This window comes from Podarcis pityusensis (genome assembly GCF_964106645.2).
Source record: "Podarcis pityusensis genome assembly, chromosome: 5".
NCBI lineage: Eukaryota > Metazoa > Chordata > Lepidosauria > Squamata > Lacertidae > Podarcis > Podarcis pityusensis.
The window spans coordinates 53082936-53107869 of NC_138032.1; the positions used below are offsets into that span (position 1 = coordinate 53082936).

At 44.8% G+C, this 24934-nt stretch overlaps 2 protein-coding genes and 1 long non-coding RNA gene across 5 annotated transcripts in view; 1 reads left to right on the plus strand and 2 right to left on the minus strand.

Annotated features, from left to right (window-relative positions):
• Positions 1-976: 976 nt before the first annotated feature.
• Positions 977-9744, minus strand: PRDX3 (peroxiredoxin 3). The gene is made up of 7 exons (XM_081007249.1): positions 9596-9744; positions 8800-8920; positions 7574-7715; positions 6449-6584; positions 3708-3811; positions 2251-2416; positions 977-1135 (listed from the first exon to the last, which is right to left on the minus strand). The coding sequence occupies exons 1-7, from the start codon at positions 9638-9640 to the stop codon at positions 1082-1084; spliced, it is 768 nt and encodes a 255-aa protein (XP_080863375.1). The 5' UTR covers positions 9641-9744; the 3' UTR covers positions 977-1081.
• Positions 9745-10579: 835 nt separating this feature from the next.
• On the minus strand, positions 10580-24897 carry LOC308477115. The gene is made up of 2 exons (XR_013986396.1): positions 24101-24897; positions 10580-10893 (listed from the first exon to the last, which is right to left on the minus strand). It is a non-coding gene; the product is annotated as an uncharacterized lncRNA (long non-coding RNA).
• The window catches only part of GRK5 (G protein-coupled receptor kinase 5), a 159257-nt gene continuing 154338 nt past the window's right edge, over positions 20016-24934 (plus strand). For 2 of the 3 annotated variants that reach the window (XR_013986355.1, XM_081005259.1), the window contains exon 1: positions 20026-20433. Coding sequence is in view for 2 of the 3 variants with exons in the window: in XM_081005259.1 (XP_080861385.1) it covers positions 20382-20433 (52 nt within the window). In the remaining variant the exon portion in view is untranslated. Of the gene's footprint in view, positions 20434-24934 lie in introns of all 3 variants that reach the window. The other variant, XM_081005260.1, reaches the window with a different exon arrangement.

Genomic DNA, 24934 nt, shown 5'->3' on the forward strand with positions numbered 1-24934 from the left:
AACAATGCTGTCTCTTATGTGAGGGGCGCTGTCTCTTATTTGAGAGGCAGCATATAGCCATCATGACATGTCTCCAAAAGATGTGGTGGTTGCCACAAACTTGGCTTCAAAAAGGGGAAAGAGTTTCCTTCATAAATTGCCATCTTGTTTCCAGAAGATGAGAGTCATAGTTCGAACCTCTATAGTTCTGTTTTTCGGAAGTGTCTTTAATTCATAGCTGCATATTTTGATACAGATGTTCAAGATCATTCTAGAAACAAGCTGTAGTAATTCGCAGACCCATTAATGGATCGACTCCATAATTACAAACATACCATGAAATACATGTGAAAGTGGCAACAGACAACGTCAGCTATTCAACAATTTCATAGAAGGCATGAGTCTGTTGAGCAACACCACCAACAAAGATTTTTGGTTCACAGCTTCACCTTGGGTTTATTTGTAAAAGAAAAGCATTAATCCTTCACTTTATTTCATCCTATAGGTGTCCCATATTGCAGGAATCTTAAAGTTTAATTACTTCAATTTTCAGTTCACCATTCACATGTTGTGTTGGCTTTCCTTGCAGAGGTGCAGGAGTTAAGCATTGCATTTATCTGTGCACAAAACCCCATTGCAGAACAAGTTTAATCCTAAATCTGTGAATATACCTCTGTAATACATCCCACCTATGGCCAAAAGAAAAGCATGGGCTGTTTAGGTGGAAAAGGCAGAACCTACTGGGGTGGGGGTTGTTTTGTTTTAAAAATCTAACCAGCTCCTTAAAGAAGGGGAAGCCTGCAGTTTACCTTGTAAGCAATTCAAAAGCATGGATATATCCCAGATTTAATATGGGTAGGTAGGCATTGTTTTGCTTCTGAGTATGCTGCATGTAAGAAATACCATGAATGTTGCTTAAATCCACTTGGGGACAAAGTCACTCCTCCCTATAGTAAAAACCTTGCAAAATATAACAACTTTTCCATCACAACAGATATTAAAATAATTTTGAAGTTTTATTACAATCATAGTTGCTCTTTCTGGAAGTCAGCTTTGTTTGGAGGAAATGTAGTCTACTTCTACCTCATTATTACTCATGATCTTATTTATTTACTTTCTCAAAATACTCCTTTGATTCTTCTGGATTTGGCTTGATCTGCAAAGCAAAAGCATTAAAACAGAAGATCAGTACCAAATTATATTCATTCCAAACAGGAGTTAAATAAACGATGCCCTCTATGCTGTTAGCACTAACGAAAAATGTTAAAAAGAACAGTTGGAAGAAATATTAAATCCTTGTCTTCCTTATTCATGCTAACCAAGCACACATCCAGACAAAAAAAAAAAAAAGAAACATTCACCATTATTTAATGACACTGAAGTTAAATGATATTTTATGGGGAAAGTGTGAATATGGTAGGAGGAGAATCAACTCCTACATTCAAAACATAAGCTCTTATACAAGCAACTACGCTTAGCTAGGTTTCACTAATACCAGATGGAACTTGCATTTGTGGAAAGATTGTTAAGACGAGTTGTCAGCTAGCTTTGCATTCCCAGTCAACATCCTTTCATCTTGCATGGTTTACAATTTTCTATGTGGGCCGGTTGCTCAGAACTGTTCTTTGTGTGTTCTCTAGCCACAGATAATAAATGGAAAGGCTCTATGGGAGTGTTTGATCACACATCAAGTAGGCTGAATGGCTGGTGTGTATCAAAGCACTAGCAGTTGTGAATTTGCAGGGGTTCACTGGATGATGAGTCTTATAATTTATTTGAAAAGATAAATACCTTCTTGTAATGTTCTGGAAGTGCAAGGGTAAACCCTGATTTGAAAGCCTGTTGATATGTGTACATAGGATGCAATGTCGTGCTTTAACACACCTCACCCCAACAAATAACTCAATTGAGTGCTAGCACACCAAAGCTGCTGTGACACAAGTGCCTGATACAAAAGGCATTGCACCAATGTAGCATGACAGATTGTTATACCAGCAGAAGACATTTCTTTCTAATTCTGTCCAGTTAACAGGGTAGCAACTTACCTTAATAAAACACTCAGATAGAAAAATGCATTATTTTGTAACAAGATTTCAGAAGAGTCTAGATTAGCCCCAAATCACATTTATGTATTAATTTAATTAACAGTCATTAATCAGTTAATCTCTTTTCAATTTCAATAAGCTCAGATATGAACCCCTCCTGTATAGATGATCGGAGGCTTGCCAACAATTACATTAATGTTTGTGAATGTTAAGTTTGCCAACGCACCGTGGGGGAATGTGGAGTCCAATCTGCTGGACAGACTTCTCCATGCGTTTCTACAAACTGGAACGCCTTCACCAAGCGAAGTGTTTCCTCTACGCTTCGACCAACAGGGAGGTCATTGATGCTCAAGTGCTTGATAATTCCATTAGGATCAATTAAAAAAAGACCCCTTCGAAGAAATAAAGCAGAATTTATAGTTTAGCACTCCAAAGGGCACTTGCTGTAGTTGTTTTTCAGTTTGAAATGCATACTGGCTGCACACACAGGTATTCCCCATCGCATTGGTGAGCAGCTATAATGGTTATGGAACTTAGTATTTCATAGTTTTGTAGAACTTAAATATATTTGAGGGATTCTAGTGTTCCTGTATTTCATGGTGTTGGTTGCACTTTAAAGTATTTTACAGCTCAGCAACAGATGCCAACCTATACACCAGAGCTTTCCAAATTGTGTGTCGCGACACATTAGTGTGTCGGCTGCAGTGGGTAGGTGTGTCGCACGAACGCTCCTCGTGCTCCCTCTGGGGCTGGAAAGGGGTTAGTTTAAGCTCCAGTTTGCTAATAAAACTGAATTACTGTGTCGCAAAATGATGCATGTCCAAAAAGTGTGTCAGCAACGTGAGAAGTTTGGAAAGCTCTGCTGTACACTTTGGCAACACAAGGCACAGTAGAAAGCAGATATCTGAAAAAGGCTTTCAACTGACTGATATTAGTAGAGGGATTTTTCTGGGTTTCAACTCTCACCATGCATGCATTATACCAAGAATGTATCTTGTCTCTGATACCAAATACAAACCAAGCCTTGCACAACCTCTAGCAAGGATTCCGCCAAAACATTTTAAAAGTGGACTCTCTGACTCTCTCTTTCTAGCACTCACAGAGCTGAAACACATGATTAACAGACTTGCTTTGATTGGTCTCTACCAGCAAAGAAAGAGGGATGTTTGAATACTCCCTATTAAAAACGGGTGGTATTGACACAAATAAATGTGTGAGCAGAGCAAGTTCTACTTGTACAACAGGACTTCTCCCCTTCCCCTTGGCCCCATGCATACTCTGCAACACACCCAAATCTTCTCTGGAGGGTTTGGGAATCCCCCAGAACAGTTTTAGGGGGCACATGGAGGAGGAGGAAGTCCCACTGCTCATGCGGAAATCATTCTCCTAATGGAATGACTCACTTAGTGCTATTTTGGACACAACCCATTTCCTGTGCACACAAGGCTCTACCATGTCAGGTAGGAGATCAGGCTAGATGCATTATGGAAAGTCTGCTAAAAGTATGCTTAGCCAGCATAGTTTATCTTTAAAGTATGTGGGGTTTATAGCTAGCAGACCATCCACTGCTCCTCTGAGCTTAAGCACATTTAGGCAACTCCTGGCACTAAAAAGGAAGCTTCAGCCTTAGTGCAGTCCAATTACAGAAACACTAAAGGTAGCTAATAGATAAATCTCTCTCACCTTAATGCAAGACCAGGCCCTTCCAAAAGCACACCATAATCTCGAGAGATCTGTTTCGTTAAGTCTGACAGAAGTGGGATATTCATGTGCCCCAAGCCACCATTCTAAGAAAGAGAAGAAGGGGGAGGGCATCAGTTTTCCTCAACTGGAGACTGTCCATATCAAAACCTTGCTTCAAAGCATTGATAGAGAACCTGTGGTCCAACAGCACCTGTGTGCCTACAACTCCCATCAGCCCCAGCCAGCATGGCCAACAGCAAGGAGTGATGGGATCTGAAGTCTAGCAACATCTGGAGTGCCAGAGATTCCCTATCTCTGGGTTAAAGAGACTCTGTGATGATAAGTTTCAGATACATTAACTCCAAGGCACGTTTAGTCGTCTGGGGAGAGGAAATCAACCATGGGTGACAGGTGGGTTTTCATGAAATGCTCTATTGTCGCTTGATGTAGGTTTAAAGGCAGAAAAGCAATAAGCATAATATGAATAAAGGTATATTCCCTTTGTGAAAGAGGCTCCAAAGTAAAGTGGAGCGCCTTCACTAAATGCAAATTGTTAAGGAGATTATCTACCTACTGTTTATCTACCTACTGTTTTTATATATGGGGAATAAGTCCAATTAAAAGCCATAAAGTTGGTGTGTGATTATTGAAATGCAAAATAAATGGGCAATAATAAAAAGCCCCTTTCCCTCTTGTGTTTAGTGAATCAAATATACCAACGGCAAAATTAAATATTTCAATTATTTGCTTTTATATCTCAGTGATGCAATAGTGCTGTTGCTTATCATTAGCAGACACGTAAGCCTTTCACACTGCACTCGTAGTTATTAGTATTGATGGGTGTATCTATTGAATTTCATAATATTTCCAGAGCTACAAAGATAAACAACATATCCTTGAAACAAGGCCGACAAACTTCATTAAGTGTTCAGGAACCATCCCGGGTCCTTCTCTTGTTGACCTTGGGTGATCCACTAACACTTTACTTTTGCAAATACTTATGCATAAATTTCTTCACATGAATACACTGGCTTCAAGGCTGTGGGACACGTAAGAAAAGTGAGGCCATTTATAAATGCATGCAGCCGGTCCCGTCTGTACTAAGGAAACGTTTTGCACAGTAACACAGCGTCATACAGCATGAAGATAGACTTGTGTTCTGAAAACCTCTGGTTACAATTGCTATAAGGAAAAAAGCAATCCTTGTAGAAGAGGGCTGTGCAAAAAGGCTTTATTTCTGCTAGGGAAAATATTCATAGACACCCACCCACCCACTTTAGGAAGACATGGGGGGGGGGAGGGAATTCTCATAGTTCAAACCTATCCATTTATTCCAAGGAAAGAAAATATGAACATGGTAGAAGAATAGTAGTTATGTGTTTCAAGTGAGCAACATCCTTTTTAATAACATCAGGCCCAAACTGAACGACTCCTTCCTAAGGATTCTGAAATCAGGGAAGCAAACTGTCTCTGTAGCCTAACTATCCTGCAACTCTCCAGCTCCTCAAAAATTAGGGAGGAAAGCACCCTCCCACTAAAGTACCGTATTTTTCGCTCCATAGGGTGCACCGGACCATAGGGCGCACCCAGTTTTTAGGGGGGGGGAATCAAGGGGAAAAATCTTATTTCCCCCCCAGCCCCAAAGAGCAGCGTACAGGATGCACGCAACCTCTCCCTGCCGGAGGGGTTGCGCGCGGCTATGGCGCAACCCAAGGCAGCCAGCGGGATGGATCCCGCTCGCTGTTTTGGCTTCCTCTTTAGCCCCACGCAACCTCTCCCTGCCGGGAGAGGCTGCGCAGGGCTAAAGAAACCATAGCCACGTGCAGCCTCTCCCTGCCGGAGGGGCCGCGCCCGACTATCCCTGAAGCCTGGAGAGCGAGAGGGGTCAGTGCACACCGACGCCTCTCGCTCTCCAGGCTTCAGCAAAAGCAACGTGAAGCCTCCGGAGCACGGAGGGAGTGCTCCCTCTGCGCTTCAAAGGCTTAGCGTTGCTATCGCTAAAGCCAAGGAGCCTGCATTCGCTCCATAGGACGCACACACATTTACCCTCAATTTTTGGAGGGGGAAAAGTGCGTCCTATAGAGCGAAAAATACGGTACATGGCAAAGCTCATTGATTGGGATGTCTATGAATGGTCCCAAAGTTTTGTAACCATAGAATGATGGCTGGTTAAAAACGGAAACAAACTTGTGGACATGCATGAACCCAGGTCTTGTGTACAGAGCACCAAACTATAGCTGAACATTACATCTGAACCAGGTCTACCCTAATCTTATTATTCCCCAGATGCATTTCAAGGTGATGTACAGTAAAAAAAAAGATTTTTAAAAAGCTAAAAAATAATAATGAAAACAACACACAAAAAGCCAATCTATTGTAGGAAGTGGACATACAAGTTCATCAGATTCACTAGATATGTGAGCATGTAACCAGTCATTTTGTGAGGGCTCCCCCTAGAAGCTTCTTGCTTGCCTAGATGGGAGGAGCAAGGGGTGTGTGTATGTAGAAAATAGCCTTCTGCACAAAGCTACAAGTCACACCCGTTGCTCTGAAGGAATGGGTTTCTGTGTAGTAAGTTTAAAACTGACTCAACCCCCCCCCCAAAAGGCTACAGCTCCACCCACTTTTACCTCTGGCCCTGTTCCCCACTGGGATGTGGCCTTCAGAAGGGAATTTGGCCCTCAGCCTCAGGCAGAAGTTTCATCACCCTTGCTTTAAATGAAAAAGCGTCCAGTCTGTACCTTTCGTGGTGTATTTATCCAGGCGAGGTGAGTAAAGTGAGAATCCACCGACACACCAACTACTTCGCAGTTCACCTGATGGAATTCGTTAGCTTTGTCGCTGAAGGCGACAATCTCTGTTGGGCACACGAACGTGCTAAGGGGAAGAAACACAGCAAGAACGTGAAGGGGGAATGAGCCAGCCCTGATTCAAGAATGCACCTATTTTCCCCCCACTGCAAATTCAAACAGAGAAGAGGAAAAGGTATTTGCCCCTCCTGGGCATAAAGCCTGCAGAAGGCGGGTAGGGAGTTCACAAAAAGGTCAGAGGAATACTGTCATTCTGCCATGAAACCACATTGAGAAATTTAGCGTCAAGATTGGAGCTCTATTCGCTGTCAATAGGTTTAACAGATCCTTACTCAGACAACTTTATCTGGCATTCCTAAGGATCCCAAGTTGAGCTGTAGGCGGCACCATTCTTCCAAAGTTTGGTGGCATCATCATCAAGATGAGCCACAGCACGACTCCAATGAGGAGGAAGCTGGTGACTTACATCTAACAAGATCGTATGGCTACCCAAAGTATGCATGCTGGCAGTTAATTTGCTAGGTAGAGGCATGCTTTTCTTAGTTTTATCCACCAAAAATAAGTAACATTCCTTCCCCTCTAGTCACTAAAAGTACTGATTCCATGTTTGCCTGAAATGCTCAAATGGTGGGCATTAATGTTCTTCTATTTTGTGCAGAAGCACAGGATTCTCCACAAGTTTAATTTCCCTTCGTTACAATCTACCATATGTGGATGTTTCTGTCTGTTCTATTCTCTGTTGTGAAAGATACAGCAAAAAAAAATTCTATACAAAGAATTTTATCTTTTTTACGTAAATACATTAGTTTTCTATGTGAACCCCACCCCACCCCACCCCCAAGCAACACACCAACTCCCTGCCTTCAACAGGCATTGGTAAGACAGCTTCTAGTTCACTTCTTATCATTCACAGCTTACATAAAAGGCTCAGGCTATCCTGCAAAAAGATAGGCAGGATTCAAACGAGAACAAGTTAACTGTTTTGCAGATAAAGGGACCCGCTAGTTAAAGGAGTGTAGGCAAAGTCTGTATAAAAGAGATAGAAGCATTACTTACAAGTCCAAAGGGTAGAAGAAAAGAACCAGATATTTTCCTTTAAAGTCATCTAAACTCAGCTCTTTGAAATCCCCATTAACCACAGCTGTACCCTTGAAATAGGGAGCATGCTGGGTGACAGCAGGAACAAACCTTGAAGAACCTAGGAGAAGTTAGATAAAGCATGTGATAGAGGCATTATAGAAGAAACAAGTGTAACCTGCAAAGAACTGCAGTTCTCCACACTGTTAGGGGTGCCAGCCAGTCACAAATTCTTCCAAGACATACCATCCCACCACTAAGCATCTCTATATTCATTGGTCTATTTTCCAGCCCTCCACCTTATAGAGATTTTGCCTTCCTTCTTCTACTGCCTCCACCCCCCCCAAAAAAAAACTTCTGTAAACCTTGGGGATCCCTGAAACCTGCTGATACTCTCTCTCTCATATGTGGATGCCATTTTGAACCCCTAAGGATCCATATTCAGAAAATGGGATTATTATTAACATATGAGAATCCTATTTCTTGGTGTCAGTTTTTATCTCAACACTATTTCAAAACCAAGGCTTCACAGATAGCCTGGAATGTTTATGCTCTGTAATCAGGCCCTGGAAGGACATAATTTGGTAAAGAATTCAGTATTGTAGCGTGTGGGTTTAACTCAACTTATTTACGGATTTCTGTCACCAGTAAACTGCTCTCTAGCTTACCCGCCTTTGCCTTTTGGGAATATTTTGAGGATACCTATTAAGGATTTGTCCATTCAAACTCCTAGAACTGCAACTCCTTACAACTCCCTTCCTCACACACACAGTTCTGAAGTCCAGAAGTAAGCAGTCTAAAGTGTGTGCATGTGGGAGGGGGAGACATGTACACTAACGCACATTCCTGAACATCGAGGCACATGTATGTTATTTTCACACGTTACAGCTGGCAAAAACTCCTACTGAGCTGCCAGTAACGCATTCTGGGACAATGATGGTGTTTCTTCAGCAACAAAATCTCTTTTAAGCTACTCCGATTTCAAATCACTGCAGAACCAACTGGACAACGGGCCAAATAAATAACATCACACGCAGAGCAGGGGAGGAAGGATCTTCGGCATTATCTTGGGAAGAGAGCATTCAATGGAGCGTTAGTACAAACAAGTTCCTACGTGCATTTACTTCTGAGTAGGAGAGTGCAAGATCGCGCTGTCACACACACCCCCCACCACCACAGCGCCCTCCAAAAGGCCGCACACTTACTAGTGCTGAAATGCCGCGGAGGAAAAGCGGACGCCGCACCGTCCGCGCACTTCCGCCCTCCTGCAGCCGCGGCGGCTGTAAGGCACCTTCCGGCAGCGGCGCACGCCCTCCAGGGGAAGACCTGAAAACAGACGGCGGGGAAACGTTACGGGCAAAGGTGGCGTCCAGGAGCCTCACTGGACCCACATCTAGGGGTTGCACGAGATGCGCCCTCCAAAAAAAAAGTTGCGAGCCTAAGCAGAGCTCCTGCAACTGGGAAATATCCATCCGCGCCCCCAAATTCCCCAAAACGCACTGGCAGGCTGCAGAGGAGCACTTGGGCTCTTTCCCCGACCCAAACACTTCTGGGGGGCAGAAGGGAAAAGGGGGCTTCCGATCTGGAAAAGGCAGGGAACCTCTGGCTTGACTCTGGTTAAGTAAAAAAGTGTCACGGCGCAATAATAATAAGCATGATCCGTCCGCGCCAGCCTTCGAGGTGGAGCGAGTTGTCAGCGGACCCATTTTCAGAGGGCAAGTTCGAGTCCCCGGGGCAGAATCGGTTTAGCCTTCGGAACGGGGCCGGTGGAGCTAGTCGCTGGGGCGGATCTTTCCCTCGTGCAGACTGCACTACGCCTGCAAAAGTCAAGATAGTCTATCTAGAGGGAGGGGAGGAGCAGGCCTTGGAAACGGGAAAATGCGGCCCCGGAGGCGCAACGCGCGCGCAACGAAGGCTCCGCAGGCCCGCCCGAGCGCCCGGGATCATGGCTTCTCCGGGACTTGCGGAACTGCGAGGGAGCAAAGCGGGGCTCGCACTTACCGAGGGCCTCAGTAACCTTCCTAGCGCCCCCGCGACAGCAGCCATTTTCAGCTCCAGAGAGGGACTGGCCGCGGGAGGCGGAACCGGCCTCACGCTCCGCACATGGAGCGCCAGGGGTGGGGCTACGAAACCTGTCGCCCGGGGCCGGGGCTTTTTGATAGGCGCAGCAGCGGGAGGGGCGAGCCTAACGGCGCGAATGGGGCGCCCAAATAGCGAAGGGCACCGCAAGAACTTGAAGCTGAGCCCCGTTGCCCAGAGAAAGAAACAGGCTTGCAGCGCGACGCGCCTACCGTGGGTGCGTTTCAGGCAGACTTGAAACTGCTTCATTTTGCACGCAATCCTGTGCATACTTCACCCCATCCCTCCCCCTTTTAAATGTTTATTTATATACATATATATATACATTTTCCATTCATCATCTTATCTTTTTTTATATAGACTTATCTTTCATTGACATCCTGTTTCATATTTTTTGGTTTCCTACATCTCCTTATGTTTCTTGATCCTTTTTTCATTCTTTCTGATCCCTTATCTTGTCTACTGCTGATCATTAGGCTTATCCCAACTGCTAGTTAACCTTGATTCCACCCTTTAAAAAGTATTCTTCAAGATACTCCCACTCACTTCTTGTCCCATCCCCCCCCATCATAATTTCTTATTTTGGCCACCAAACTTGCTAACTCAGCAAACTTAATTTCTGCAACCATTGATCCTTTGTCAGAACAAGCTTTTCCTTCCAATTCTTTGCCTAAGTTATTCTTGTGGCCACTGTTGCATATAAAAATAAATCCCTTCTTTCCTTGGTATCTCTTCCCCTATTATTGCCAGCAAGAAGGCTTCCCAGTCTTTTCGGGAAGGTGAATTTAAGCATCTTTTTAAGTTCCTCATATACCATTTCCCAACTATTATTTTTGCATGCTTGCATAGCCACCACATATGGTATAGAAAACCATCTTTTTCTGAACATTTCCAACAATCATTGAATCCTCTCATACATCCTGCTGAGTTTACTTGGCATCAGATACCATCTATAAACCATTTTTTGGATATTATCTTGAATTGCACAGCAAGCCAAAATTTCCATCGTCTACCATTTTTCCCATGCCAAGAGTTCAATGTTATATCTGATTGGGGGGGGGGGGAGTTCTCAACCCTGCCTCCATGTAGTCTTCCTTGCTCCATTCTGAACAGCTTCTTGTCAAGCTAACCACCCCCACACTACTATTCCTCAGTTGGAAGAGGGCCTCAAGGAGGATGTTTTCAGATTCCAGAAAGGAGGTCAGCCATCTCATGAGATCCTGAAAGAAATCAAAGGACAGAGGAGAAATGTCAGTTCCCTGTGGACATTACGAGGGCTGCTCCAGGCCCAGGGTTTGATTTCAGTAGGAATTAGGAATTCCATGCCAAATGCCTGCACGATCCCCCTCTCAGCCGAACTCGCAGGCCTTCCACCCAGTGTCCCCCAAATCCCATCCCAGTCTCTCCTTCCCATCTCATCACTGGCTATCTGACCACAATTGCCTCTGAAACCAGATTTTTCATGCATTCCCCTGAGCAGGTGCCCAGAACTCAGACCAGGAACATCTGATCCCTGTCCAGTTGCTGAAATGGCAAAAGTCAGGCTGCCAGTTAAGGGTAGGAGGGCCACTCTGTATCTGAGACTGTAAGAACTGGGGGCAAACATTGCATTGGCGGGGGGGGGGGGAGATCTGAGGGATTTAGCACCTGCTATTCAATTTTCTCATATACTAACCCCAGGTAATGGGAAGACCTGCCTCCATGGCGAAAGTGCAATGAGAGAAGCCAAGGAGGACATGGGGAACAGGCCTGTTAATCTCTTAGTACTTTCCACAAACGGGTATGACAACATTCTTCCTTATTTCCTTGCTTCTGCTTTTATTGAAATCCTATAATGAGGTGGGGCACCTCAAGCCTGGGAGGCAAAGTGCAGCTCCCCAGGCCTCGCTGGCTAGCTCCTGGGACACTCTCCAGGTCATACGCCTTGTAGGCCACACCTTCTTTGCTCCCCCTCCAGGCCAAACCTATCACACGCACCCCCATCCTCTCACTCCTTGACTGCTTTCACCTGCCTGGAATGTGTTCTTCACCTGGGATCATGTTTCTTGCTTGCCTGGATGGAAGTGTGTGTGCATTTGCAAACTGGTGACTTCTGTGTGGCTAGAATATATGCTTGTTTCGAGAGGAAAGAGTCACATCCATTGCTCTTCCCACTCCTCCCTCTGGTCCCAGGCGCCACTAGCATCTAGTCTCCAGAATATGGTTCACAAGAGAATGTGGCTTTCCAGATTAAAATCACGCCTCCACACCCATGTCCTATCAGCTGTTTCATCAGACCCCACAAATTTATGGAGAATGAGGCTACTGAGAGTGGCGAATTGGCATGTAGCTCTGTGTTAGCCTCTAAATGATGCCAGTTCTGGGGATTCACAACAAGAAAATGGCTCCTGGGTTCATGTCCTGTTATAGGCTTCCTCACACATCCCTCCAGATACCTGGATGGCCATGGGGGTGTGTGGCTTCCAGCCCTGTCATTTGATGCATTACCTGTACAGTTTGCTGGATTGTATGACATCATAACAGCTACGAAAGAAGCAGCCAAGATGATCACAGGCTTGGCGAATAGATAGATAGGGAGTTCCCGCTCCATCTACTATTACATCTTTGATGGGGATTTCTTCACATAATGTTGAATTGGTTTATGAAATTGGCAGGAATATTTATAGGGATAGCGTTGCTTATGCTTAAAAGAGGTCTGAGAACAGCAAATAATTAGCTTTGTTCACTTCCCAATGTCAACTGGGAAATTTGCCAAACACACCAAAGATGCATCCACCACTTATTATATCATAAATTTATAGACTGCTTAGTATAAAAAACCCTCAAAGCATTTTACAAATATTCTACTCAGCTCCTCCACCCTTCCTCTTCCCCCTGGATCTGGTTAGAGGTTGAAATTAAACTTTGGAATATATAAGAGGCAGCTAGGATCTCTATTTTGGCAGCCAGTGGCAATCCTACTCCCCTCCCCCACTCCAAATTGCATTTCTGGAAACAATTTGAAGGGTTGTGTTTTGTTTTAAAAAAAATACTAGTGGAATCATTTGGCAGTGGCTGCTTTAAATTAAGTAATGACGAGAGATTTTGGAAACGGGCATTGTGGATGTAGCACTAACATGCAAACCTCACCGTTTAACAACTATAAAATGCTACGCTTCAGAGCCTGTGGAATGTTTTGAAATAAGAGGCACTGCCCTATTGCTATTGCTAGGTGACTGCAGATTCATTCCATACACGGGGAGAGTGTGTAAGAATTCTATGATACGCAGGCTGCCTGCCAGATGTTTTGAATGAGGTCAGCGTACTCCTAACCCGCTGTTATGACACATCATCAAATGTTGAGACAATATGCCAATTTGTAGGGTCATAACCTCATTGTAGCCCTCACAATTAACTGAAGGCAGGCAAATTGTTAATCATTTGGAGGGAGACACTGAAAAGGCATAATGAGCTGGTGGCCAGCAGCTATGCTTACAGATTTTATACTACAGAGAGGAAAACCTAGTTCTCCAGCCATTTGAATGAATATGATGTTGATCAATTTGCATCGACTCAAACTGCTAAGCAGGCTTCCACTTTGGTGGTGTCATTTGTTTGCAATTTCTGGTACATCACGGCGAGCAGTAATAAATCTTGAGATGCTGTGGATGCGATCATTTCACTTCTGGTGGCATTAATTAAGATTCAGCTTGGAAAATATTTGCAGACAAATATAAATGTACCCAATTTAGTGAATTAAAAGGCCTTCTGCACCACATTTTTCAAATATCACGTATTCTCTGAAGCTGGGGCACTCAAACTTGATTTAAAAATAATAATAAAAACAAGAGCAGCTGCGTTCCAACAAGAGCTCTGAACTACACAGATGTGCTTGGACGACCCCAAGCAGCCGAAAAGGTCTGTGGCCCATCGACTCCCATAATTACATGGATGCAACAGTTAAATATGCAGAGAGGAATGGAGAACAAGTTATTGGAAAGCTACTCCCATGAATAATCCTTATAGAAAGTATTTGTTTCTCATTGGAAATTTTGTCTTGGGAAAAAAACAACCCAAGATTTTTCGCCTTCTCCTGTAGAGACAGGAGACAGTCTGTTACTGCAGTATTCACAGCTGCAGACCTGCAAGCCCACTCAGTTGGTGACTCATCCGCTGCAACAGCTCATAACACAGCCCTTCATTTACCAGTCTTCTTTTCTTATTACAGTGAGGCCAAATTTCAGCTTTTGTACTGAGGGGGGGAATAAATGTGTTAGCGTTTCACTCCCAGGCCCCTGAAAGATGGCTGCTCGACCATTTTCCCCCTCTGACAGCCTGTGTTTATCAAAAGGTGTTTTATGAAGTGTCCCTGCTTAGCTGTGAATGAAAAATACCTTCCTTCTTAAAAGAGACTGTGAAGCAAAATTTAAAGGTTTATTTGGGACTCTCCACCCCCCTTTATACCTTTATAATTCTAGGCTTAGAGATTTTCCTTAGCCAGTTCCAAATGAAAACTACACTGGGTTATGTGTCTTTTAAAAAAATATTTCTTCTACAGAGGAGAAAAAGTACATGGGAGACTAAGCTATGGAAAACCCTCTCACCATGAATTAAAGGCAGAGTATGGGTTGCAGTGCTGGGTCAACCCAGTAGGGCAAATAGGATCAGACTGCAACGTTGCCATCTTTTGCATGCTTAATTGGGAGTAGGTTACGCCGATCTCAGTTTAGTTACTCCCAAGCAAACACGTGTAAGATCATGCACAGCAAAGACCTAGCACAAATTTTATTTAAACGTCTACCTTGCCTTAGCCAAAGCACCCTGGGTAGGTAATAAGTCTGCAACTGCTAGGAGGAAACAGCAAGGTTTTCTTTAAAAGAAGTTGTTGACCCAGTTATCATTCAGTAAAGGCCAATAACATTTAGTACATCACTGTAAATCCGCGTCCCTCTCCCAGTTCAACCTTGTCAACACCCCCCACCAAGAGCAATTATTTGGTCAACAGCACTTTCAATACCTAGCCTTTGTCAAGCATGGGGCAGTGAGGGGTGGGGGAGAGAAACTCTATACTTGTGGGACAGCCACCTAGAATGCAGGTCTGCAAACTCTGGCTCTCATGAACTGGCAAACAGAAGAGGAAGAAGAGTTTGGATTTGATATCCCGCTTTATCACTACCCGAAGGAGTCTCAAAGCGGCTAACATTCTCCTTTCCCTTCCTCCCCCACAACAAACACTCTGTGAGGTGAGTGGGGCTGAGAGACTTCAAAGAAGTGTGACTAACCCAAGGTCACCCAGCAGCTGCATGTGGAGGAGCGGAGACGCGAACCCGGTTCCCCAGATTACGAATCTACTGCTCTTAACCACTACACCACACTGGCTCTCTCAGATGCTAATGCTAAGAGACCAGGTCCTCCAGCCCAGCCGCCATGACTGGCCAACGTTCCAGGATATGAAGCACGTGAAGCTGCCTTAACCTGAGCCAGACCATTGGCCCATCAAGCCCAACCCTGTTCTTCAGGGTCTTCCCCATCTTGCCACCCGAGACCCTTTCCGCCAGCAATGCTGTGGCTGAATGTGGTGTTCTGCTACAAACCATATGCACAAAGCCTTACCTCCTCCCAGTGAAGAACCTGAAACAGTTATCAGATCCAAGTAAACATTTTATTTTAGATCATTTATGCAAATATTGAAATGGAATATTTAAATATTTGGCTACGGAGGTATTCATCTGCATGCACGATCAGTGTTAGTGCTTCTGTTATTGAGGAAGAGCTCATTTGGAAAGAGCCAACGTCATCAATGAGATACTTCGCTGCCATCCACAAGGAGGCTTCATCAAAGCATTTATCGCTGCCTCCGCTTCCTCTGCTGGTTCCCTGGGGAGGAATATTAGATTGTAAGGGCATCGGGGCAGGGGACTGTCCTCTGGTAGCCTGTAAGCTGCTGTGCATACTGTTACCGCTATATGAAAAATAATGAAAAACAACTTATTATTTAATCAGAACAGTTACAATGTGCCACAGTAGAAATGGGAAATCAGGTGGAAGCAACCGGCACAGCCTGTTCAGAAGAGGTCTTTTAGAGGGCACAGTGGGCAGAAAGGGGTGCAAAACTCCCTTTGCATGAACATCCTTGTGCGAGTACAGCATTGGATATTTCCAAGTAAGTATGTGCAGGATCAAGTTCCGTAGATTTCTGAGCTATTGTACCCCAGGCTTAACTGTGGTATGCAAATCACACTCTCAAGTGGCTATTATGTAGCTCCTATTATTCCCATTTCATTTTGAAGGTTGTGGCCTCTTTCCTGACGTTGTCAGGCACACAAAACTCCCTGTTCCTTCTGCAAGACAGATGAAATTCAGCTGATGCACTATTTCCTGCTACAGAGCTGCAGTAATGGGGAAATAAAAAATTCATATGAAACCAAATTTAAATCCACATTTAGATATGTATTTAATCTCAGTGTATGCCACTCGTAAACGATTTTATCCCATAATAGGCACGCACAGACATATATGGTACTTTTTTGAGCCAAGAATACTGCAGAATTCAGAGAAATGCAGAATCTGAAGGCTCATTCTGTTCTGATCCATGCTTCAGCCCCAGAGGTGCAAATTGGGTCCGTTCACTTAAAAATGCAAATCCATCAAAAATTCTCTTCCATCCCCATCTGCCTTGTGGGTGTTTTATGAGCACAACTGAAGAGGATTGTAAAATGCTCCACAAACATAAAAATGCTACACAAATACTTAGCAATTAACTCCACTGACTTTAATGGTTCAACAGATGACTACAATCCAAGCCTCAAAATGCAGTTTGTGGTGTCATGCCTGTGGTCTTCCATTAACGTAACGGAAAGCTAGTATTCTTCTGAAATCACACGAGCTACTGCTATGCAATTCCATGAGAGAAAAGGTCTTAAGGAGAATGCTTTGGGAGCTGTGGTTAAAAATGCCAACCCCAGATAATAACCAATAAGCCTCCTTGAGAGAAATACACTGTGTATCTTATAAAAAGATAAGGACTAGTATTCTCTGGATTACACCTGTGGCTTCAACATTGATGTCTCATTAAAAATAGTGATCCCATGATGAGGGTGGATTCCTGCTCCCCTCTCTGTTTCCCCCCTCCCAATCTCTCTCTCTCTCTCTCACACACACACACACACAGAGAGAAGTTGGCAAACCAAAAATGCTTGTTGGAAAAATACGTCAAAAAAAGACGGCACTCAATGCCTTTTGGTGGGCTGTAAAATGGGCATTTGGACTGTAAAATGGGCACTTGCTGTTGAACTGTTTGAGATCGGGCAGCTCTCCCATACCCAGGTATAGCATGCTGGTCCATAGACCACACTAGCTAAAACATCTATCTGATTTTAGCTGTTTATAAATATGCATTTTTGCTATGTTTGTATACATTGAGGGCTCCATAGGGCCATGGAAAGGGACAGAACTTGTAAAATAAATAAGACAAAACGTGAAAAACTTGGGAAAAGTGACATCATTTGGGGTTAAGGCACAAGTGGCTAATCTGTGGTGCAGGCAATAGTTTTTTTGTAGCATATCTGCCCAGAGCAGGCAGACCTGCCACGGTCAGGGCAGCACACCAATCTCTCACCTCAGCTCCCTGACCAGAGCAAGAACCATACCAGGCAACAGGCTGCTGCATATTCTCCATCATTTGCACTCGCGTGGCACTGCCTGATGCTCCTGACTAGACTTGGAGGCCACTTGCCACAGAGGTTGGGCGCAGCCTGTCTTCTTCATCCCAAATATAAGAAAGCCACTAGGTGGCACCATGGCACAACTCAAGGTCTACTAGGGGGATTGCTGTGGTCAATTAACTGGACTTCTAGCACAGCTGTTGCTGAAGGGATGTTATTAATCACCCCGGAGAAGAGACAGAAGTTCTGGATACGCTTGTCTCCAAACAGTAAGCATCTGAACTGCGTTTCTCATGAGATCTCATAATGGTCTCTCATGTCTTAAGGGGCTTACTGTAAACAAGTCTTAAATTTCTGCAGGAAAGAGCCAATCAGAAAGGGGAAACAACTATGGGCCGATTCAAATATTGCAGCTCCTATCTGTGCGGAGGCCACTGAAAACTGCTTCCGTGTGATCAGTGCAGAAGCGAAAACAAAGCAGTTTTCCACGTGATTCACCCTACTTAGTAGGGAGCCTCCATGTCGGCAGAGTGACCAGTTAGGAACACTTGCACTAGTAAACACTCTGCTCTTAACCCACCAATTGCTGCCTAACCCTTGTCATAGTCCATGGAACTACTCTGAAGTAAGTGGGTTCTGACTGTATACCTATTGCTACCCAGGTTGCAATGCCACTGTTTTATTTCAGTAAGATCATAATTTCTCAATCACTCCACCTGAGAACGAGGGCAGCGTCACATGTTTTAGCAAATGAAAAGCCTCTGCATTTCTATCAAGGCCTGTTTGTCCATGTTTCAAACACACCAATGCCCTGTGGCTATCGCAAAAAATGCATAGCCATCCATATTGGAAACACAGGGATTTCTCTTGTTCAGTAGAAGTGTATAAGGCAGCTCCGATTTGGGCTGTAGTTGTCAAATTACCTGTTTAATATGCAACCTTGATCCTATGCACACTGACTTGGAAAGAACTCCCTCTGAAGTCAAAGGGGCTTGATCTCTATTAACAGAGCAAACCTAGCCCCTTATCTGTGCTCCTGGCAAGTATTAGGATGTGGCAAAGGTTTCTCTCTCCCATCAAGCTCAAGTCACTGTGCACCCCTGCGCTCCACCCCCAGATGCAGGCTGCTGTCAAGCTATCACCAGCAGAAATTCCGTCAGCCCTAGCTGACGTAAGGCCCTAAAATGGGGCATTTTGTGGGGTAAGACCAAAGCCAAGGATGGATCTGCAACCAGTCTATTTCCCTCAAAGGCGTCCAATCCAGCAAGTGAGGACTGCAGCCGACTGCAGCCTCTAAATCACAATTCATTGTTGGAGTGTGCATTGCACAGTACAACCCAATGCATGTTCATTAAGTCACAAGTTCGGTGGGGCTTACTAGTCCCTAGTAAATCGGTTTAGGAAGAGGCCACAGGCTTTCAGTGTCTTCCCAATTCATTTATCCTATCCAGTAGAAAACAGTAACATAGTTTTATATAAGGCTAAAGTATCAGTCATAAACTCAGAATTATTTGGACTGGCCATATGAAATGCTTGTTAACTTTGTTGTTACGTTTATCCCGATTTGATCTCGGATCCAAACAGCAAACCTGGAGACAGGATTGTCACTCAAATGGTATTGTCACAACTGTGTTTCAGCCAGCAGTTCAACAGGTTCTGCCGTTCCCAGTAAAAACTACACCACAGCCACTTGCTCTGAACTCCTTGAAGACTAGGACGCAAATATGATAAAATGCACAGCAGGAGCAGAATCTATTTAACAATTGCAACAAAATTGTATGGAAGGAGAAGACGCAGCCTGCATCTTAAGTAGTTTATGTCTCTTTCTTCCATTCAATCCTGTTGCCGTTCAGCCAAAGGAAAGCAGCATCGCAGCAGACATCCGAGCTCGCAGTATTTCCACCAGCAACTTCTGTCGCTAATGCGAGGGAGCTGATAGACAACCTGCAGAAAGAGAAGCTGCTGAATTACAACTCATTACCAAACTTAAAACCATGGAGAGACCTGGCCTGAACAAAGACATTGGATTCTTATCTCATTATACATGACAAAGCCATTTCTCACCTTCTCACCCCTTGCTTTTTCCTGTAAGACCTATTGCAGTCATTAAGAGTCGTCAACAGGCTCATCTCAGCTATCTGCCAATCACCCATTCCCACCACCCTTCTGAGTAATACCCCTCCCCACCTTCTCACTATATAGAAGGGTCTGGCAACTTCTGTTTCAGTGTATCTGAAGAAGTGTGCTTGCACACGAAAGCTCATACCAAGAACTAACTTAGTTGGTCTTTAAGGTGCTACTGGAAGGAATTTTTTTGTTTTGACTATGGCAGACCAACACGGCTACCTATCTGTAACTGCAGAAAGATCGTTACGGTCCACCCTCCCTGGCGCAGCATGCAGCCCAGTTTGCAAGTCCAGACCATTTCCGCTCGCTCTGCCGCTTCCCGTCTCCTTTCCCAACTGCACAAGGCAGCTGCAAAACGCACACACAGATACACACGCGCCCACCCAGCTCTCCCTCCGGCCAGCTGCGAGCGCGCGCGGGAAACGCACAGCCCGGGGAAGCGCCCCCGAGACTACATCTCCCAGCATGCCCGGCTCGGCACGGCCGAGGTGCGAGCCAGCTGTGGAGCACGGCGCCTGCGCTATGCTGCGGAACTGGCTGGGCCGTGCCACACCCCCGCGGAGGGAGGCAGCGAGCGCCTGTAACCTGACACCGTCAGAGGAGGGGAGGCAGGCGGGAGGGCGGGCTTTGCCTGTCGGCGCGGAGAATGGAGTAAGGGAGAGACGTAAGGAGGGAGGTGCGCGGACGGGACTCGAGGGCTGGACGGCGGAGAGCGAGCCAGCGAGCAGGCAGCGGCGCTTCGCCGAGGGAGGCAGCTCGACGGAGGGATCGAGAGGAGGAAGAGAAAGAATGCCCTAGGGACGGACGGCGGGACCGGGCTGCTTGCTTGCTTGCTGCTGCTGCTGCTGCTCCTTCCACGAGCGGAGCGGAGAGAGAGAGACCCGGGCGCGCCTCCTGCCATTGACATCCTCGCCGCAGCGCCCTGACGGAGCTTGTCAATGGAGCTGGAAAACATCGTGGCCAACACGGTCCTGCTCAAAGCCCGCGAAGGTAAGCGAGCATCCATCTCTCGCTCGCTCTCTTTTCCGCCTGCCGCATTTCACCCTCCCTCGAAGCGACGGCTCGCCCTGCGCGGTGGGGGGAAAGGGGCAAAGGGGGGATGGCGAGGCTTAGGGGCGCACGGTGGCGGAGCCGCGCGCAGGCTGGCAGCCCTCTCTCTGCGCGACGCGCACCTTTCGAAGGAATTCGCCTGCCGCTCGTGGAGGTGGGCAGCTCGGCGGCATCGAGACGCCACGAAACTTCCCCTCCGGGCTCGCCCCTCCAGACGTGCGGGTGTGATTTCGGCGTGCATTGTTTGGAAAAGGTCAGCTGCGAACGCATCCGCTCCCGGGGAGCGCAGAAGCGAGAACTTCTGGCTCCGGAGCCCGGAGGGGGCTCTGTGTGTCTGGATGAAGAGGGCTGACGTAAGGGGGGGGGGAGTGTGCAGAAACTAGTCGCCAAAGGGCTTTCTTGGGGTGTTCTCCGCGGAGACGAAGAGGAGAGAAATGGATGCAAGTAGATTTCTGCGAGGGGCAAATTCGCTGGCATGGGAAAAGCGCCCCGCCCCAACTGATGCAAAAGAAGGCATGGCATTCAAAGGAAGGGATTGAGGGGTGCTTTAATTTTCCTTTGCAGAAGCTGCTGTTATAATACGTCTGTGCGTGTGTAATTTAAATTTGCAAAATAAAAGGAGGGGGCTGTTTGCTTGTTGGGAAGGTATGATAGCCATCTCTGCTCCAAATGGCTCCTGGGTTTATTATGACCATCGCCAGCTTCATCACTGGGAACACCCCCCCCCCCCAATCTGTTTTACTGTCTCGCATCATCTGGGTAGGGGAAGTGGCTTTCTCTTCTTGAATGACAGCATGTTTTCTTTTTTCCTTTTATCCCTTTTGGCTCAGCCTAACCCCAACCTTTCAGAGAAGGATATCCTCTGAGAGAGGCAGTTACATCTGAAGGGCTTTCCTTTCGAAGACAGGCTTGCAGTATCTGAAGCTCTCATTCACACCATTTGATGAATGAAGAGCCCCCCCCCCCCAAGTCAGAACCAGAGGCAGGTCCTGTGTGCTACCTTTTGACCATTCCCAGGCTGATGCACACCTCCTAATATACAGAGAAGGTGGAGGAGAGTGTTCTTTATCTGGGAGAGCAGCAAGGGAACAATTGCAGCTGCTCAAAGCGACCCAAGGCATTCATTTTCCACTTGTGCCACATCCCTGGTCTCTTTAATCAGGTAGTGGGTGGGGTGCTTTAATCTCAGCCTTTTGTTTCCTTACCTCTGAGCCCACCAGCACGCTGTGATTATTTAAACGTCCCACCCTCAACACTAGATGATCCATTCAGAAATGCATCTAATGGCCCCCTAACTAATTTTCAGACTGTGGTCTGGATTGCATAAGCAGTTGGGGAGGGCCTGTAGAGAGATGGTCCCTGTATTACCGCACAGGCTGCGTTAGGCGGTCTTTCAAATTTTATGAATGTGGTCGTCGTGTCTCGTCTAACTTCTCATATTGAACCTCGTGAAACTCTTACAAGGATACCTCCCATAGTATCCAGAGAACAATGTGCATTTGCGCAATTGATTACCCAGTAAATATAAACATTATGTAAGAATATAGGAGATAAATGCTGGGCTAATTCTTTTCGGTAATGAAATGTGGACAGAATAACATGCCTGATCTGAGAGGAGAAACAGACATTGTTCATAACAGACACTTGGCAAAAATCCTTGCATATCACTAAGAGCTTTTCTAAAGGCACTGTTAGTATTAATGAAAGAGGCAGCACATACTCCCTCTCTCTCCCTCTCTCTCTCCCCAGCAAACGCTAAAGGGAGAAATGGTCCCAGAACATCTGTGATGAGCCATCTAGTGGCTGAACATTAGCATGCATTTAATGGTTAGGGGAAAACTTTCGAACCTTTTGCAGGTTTCAGAAAAAGTACTTGTGATCAATTTGTTGTTGGTTCGACTGGTGAGGTGGAGATGCCGTTGTTTTCTTTGCTTGAAGGTATTGGTTCGTCTACAAGGGTAGGTTAAATGCTCACACAATCCTCACATGGATGCTTTATGAGGATTCTTCCCCACCCCCTCTAGAAAGAGCATGAAGCAGTGTTTGCACATTTTAAACTGCTGTAGACTTGTGCCTCTGTTTATTAGAGGCTCAAGGAGGATTCACACATGACTGGTTTTGTTCTCTATGCAGCGACTTTCTAACCTGTAATCGCAACAAGCCAGCCACTTGAACATTCTTCAGACGTATTACTGCTGTGTGGCTGTTTCTTTCCTGCTTTTCTTCTTCCAATGAGGTTTTGTGATGGATTTAGATTCTCCTGTTGCTCTTCCAACCGACTTCAGTTATTGCATGTATTTATTTATTTCACTGCCTTTAATATTGTGGAATGTTTCTGCCACTCATAATATTTTACTTTATAATTTTTAATGTGAAACGTAACAATGGTGCTCTGCTGTGAGTGCACAAAATGATATGTCTAAATACTGGGTTGTAATGGAGTACTTTAAATTGGTCTATTTGTCGTTTCACGTTCATACAGAATTGTCTGCTCAAGACATTTCAATCCACATCAGTTGTTCAACAAACAGACCCCAGTGTTGATGAAGTGTTCAGTTTGGAATAGGTTCCTCTTGTGCAATCCATCACTTATCAGCTTCTCCTTTTTTTTTTTCTAAAAGGAAGCCTATTTCTGTCTGTAATGGCTCTTCAGAGGTTACACTGGTTTTCTGCTACTTTTTTCAATAAATGGACACAATGTAGGGCAACACGTGTTAATTTTGGCTACTTTTAAAAAAAATTATTGAATGTTCAGATCACATTTCAATAAAACATAACCATAAACCCAAAGACAATATGCATTAGTCATTTCAGAATAAGACATACTTCAGCTGTGACATAGGACAGGTGAAGAAACGCTATATAATAATGTTATCCTAAATAGACCCCAAGTCTATAGCTGAGGCAAGAGGGGCAGATTAGTAGAAATGAGTGTCCATATAGTTATTGGATGTTTACCTTCCAACTGAACATGGGAGGTGCTTTAATGCAGATCCTCCCTGAATCCTGCCTTAATATTCCAAAACTCCAAGCCAATATTTTCCTTTCCAAATTAGTTTTGCCTGTAATTCTGCATATAATGTGTGACTGGTCACTCCTTTGCAAATGTTCTTCGTGACTAGTGCAGAAATGTACCCCTTGAGCCAGCAGTTTTAAAATCTGTTGGGAGAGCTGTACTGTCACCAGAAAGCAAAGCAATACACACATCATCTTTGGCGACAGGAGCAGCGCTGCGTTCCCCACTGTTCTTTTGATCCTGTGACCAAACATTCAGCTGCAACTTGCAAGCCACAATTTTTTTAAAATAAAAAACAACATTGCTGGCAAAATACACCGTCACAAAAATAACAAGCAAGAGTTGTAGATCGGTGATTGATAGCATGCTTTCCATGCAAAAAGTATCAACTGGCATCTCTAGGTGGGGGGGGGGATATATTGAACCCCTGGAAATCTGTTACCATTCAGTATACAGTACTGAATTAGACAGAGCAATGATGTGACTCAGTTTTCCTGTGTTCCAGTCGTGGTCTTTTGCAGAATATTAATAATTAAGTTACTTTTGCAAAAATATATGTTGCAAATCATTTAGTTTCGGAAAGTCTCTTACCTTAACCATGGTTATTTTTCAGCATCTGGACCTTCAGCCATCTACGTTTTAGAGGAAACACTTCTACTGCAAACTTCAGCTGCTTGATCTTTTTGGTATATGCACACTCCCCCTGTGCTACAGAACTAGGTTTAAAATAGTCATTCCGCTTGTCTAGTGGTGGGATACACTTAAGCACTTCTGGAGAAGCTTAATCACAAGGGTCAAATACGTAGGTTAAGAATAATCCAAGTCATGTCATGACATTTTGGAAACCTTTACATTCTAAGAGACTTTCGTCCAGACACTTCAGATAACAGCTTGGTGTGGAGGCCTTGATGTTTCAGAAATGAGAGATAGAGGCTAAAAGCAATGTCAGTACAGCAACCAGGAAGTGGACCAGAAGATTAATGTAGTAATAGAGTAAAACCTGCCACCATTTCAGCCATGGCTTCTGCTTCCTAGGTGAAGTATTATATTGTTCAAAAGAATCCAGATAACTGAAGGAAAATGCTTCGTATGTTTGTCCATTAAAGTTAGCCGGCCTGACTAGTTTGATGATGTGGCATGCACAAGATTTTTTTGGGGGTATTTTATTGACATTGGATATAATTTTTATTTATTATGCCATAAACTGCTCTGTGACTACTATGGGATAAAGGGAGGTTTAACAATTTGGTTAATAAATAAATGTGATGTTTATTATTATACCACAATCAACAGGGATAATTCATACCATACAAAATATTGTTCAAGCATTGCTATAACTAACAAATTCCAAGTTTCTCTGCTGCACTGCCAAAACCATATGTGAGTATAATTTTTTGTTTTTGAGAATAAAGAACTGGTGTTCTC

What these genes read in the sequence shown, in the direction of transcription:
- PRDX3 (XM_081007249.1), bottom strand. Translation starts at nt 9,640, where the DNA reads ATGGCTGCTGTCGCGGGGGCGCTAGGAAGGTTACTGAGGCCCTCG. An exon ending in GAAGGTTACTGAGGCCCTCG is followed by an intron (nt 8,921 to 9,595) that starts GTAAGTGCGAGC and finishes GTCTGTTTTCAG; the next exon opens with GTCTTCCCCTGGAGGGCGTG. An exon ending in GGACTCCACATTCCCCCACG is followed by an intron (nt 1,136 to 2,250) that starts GTGCGTTGGCAA and finishes TTTGCTTTGCAG; the next exon opens with ATCAAGCCAAATCCAGAAGA.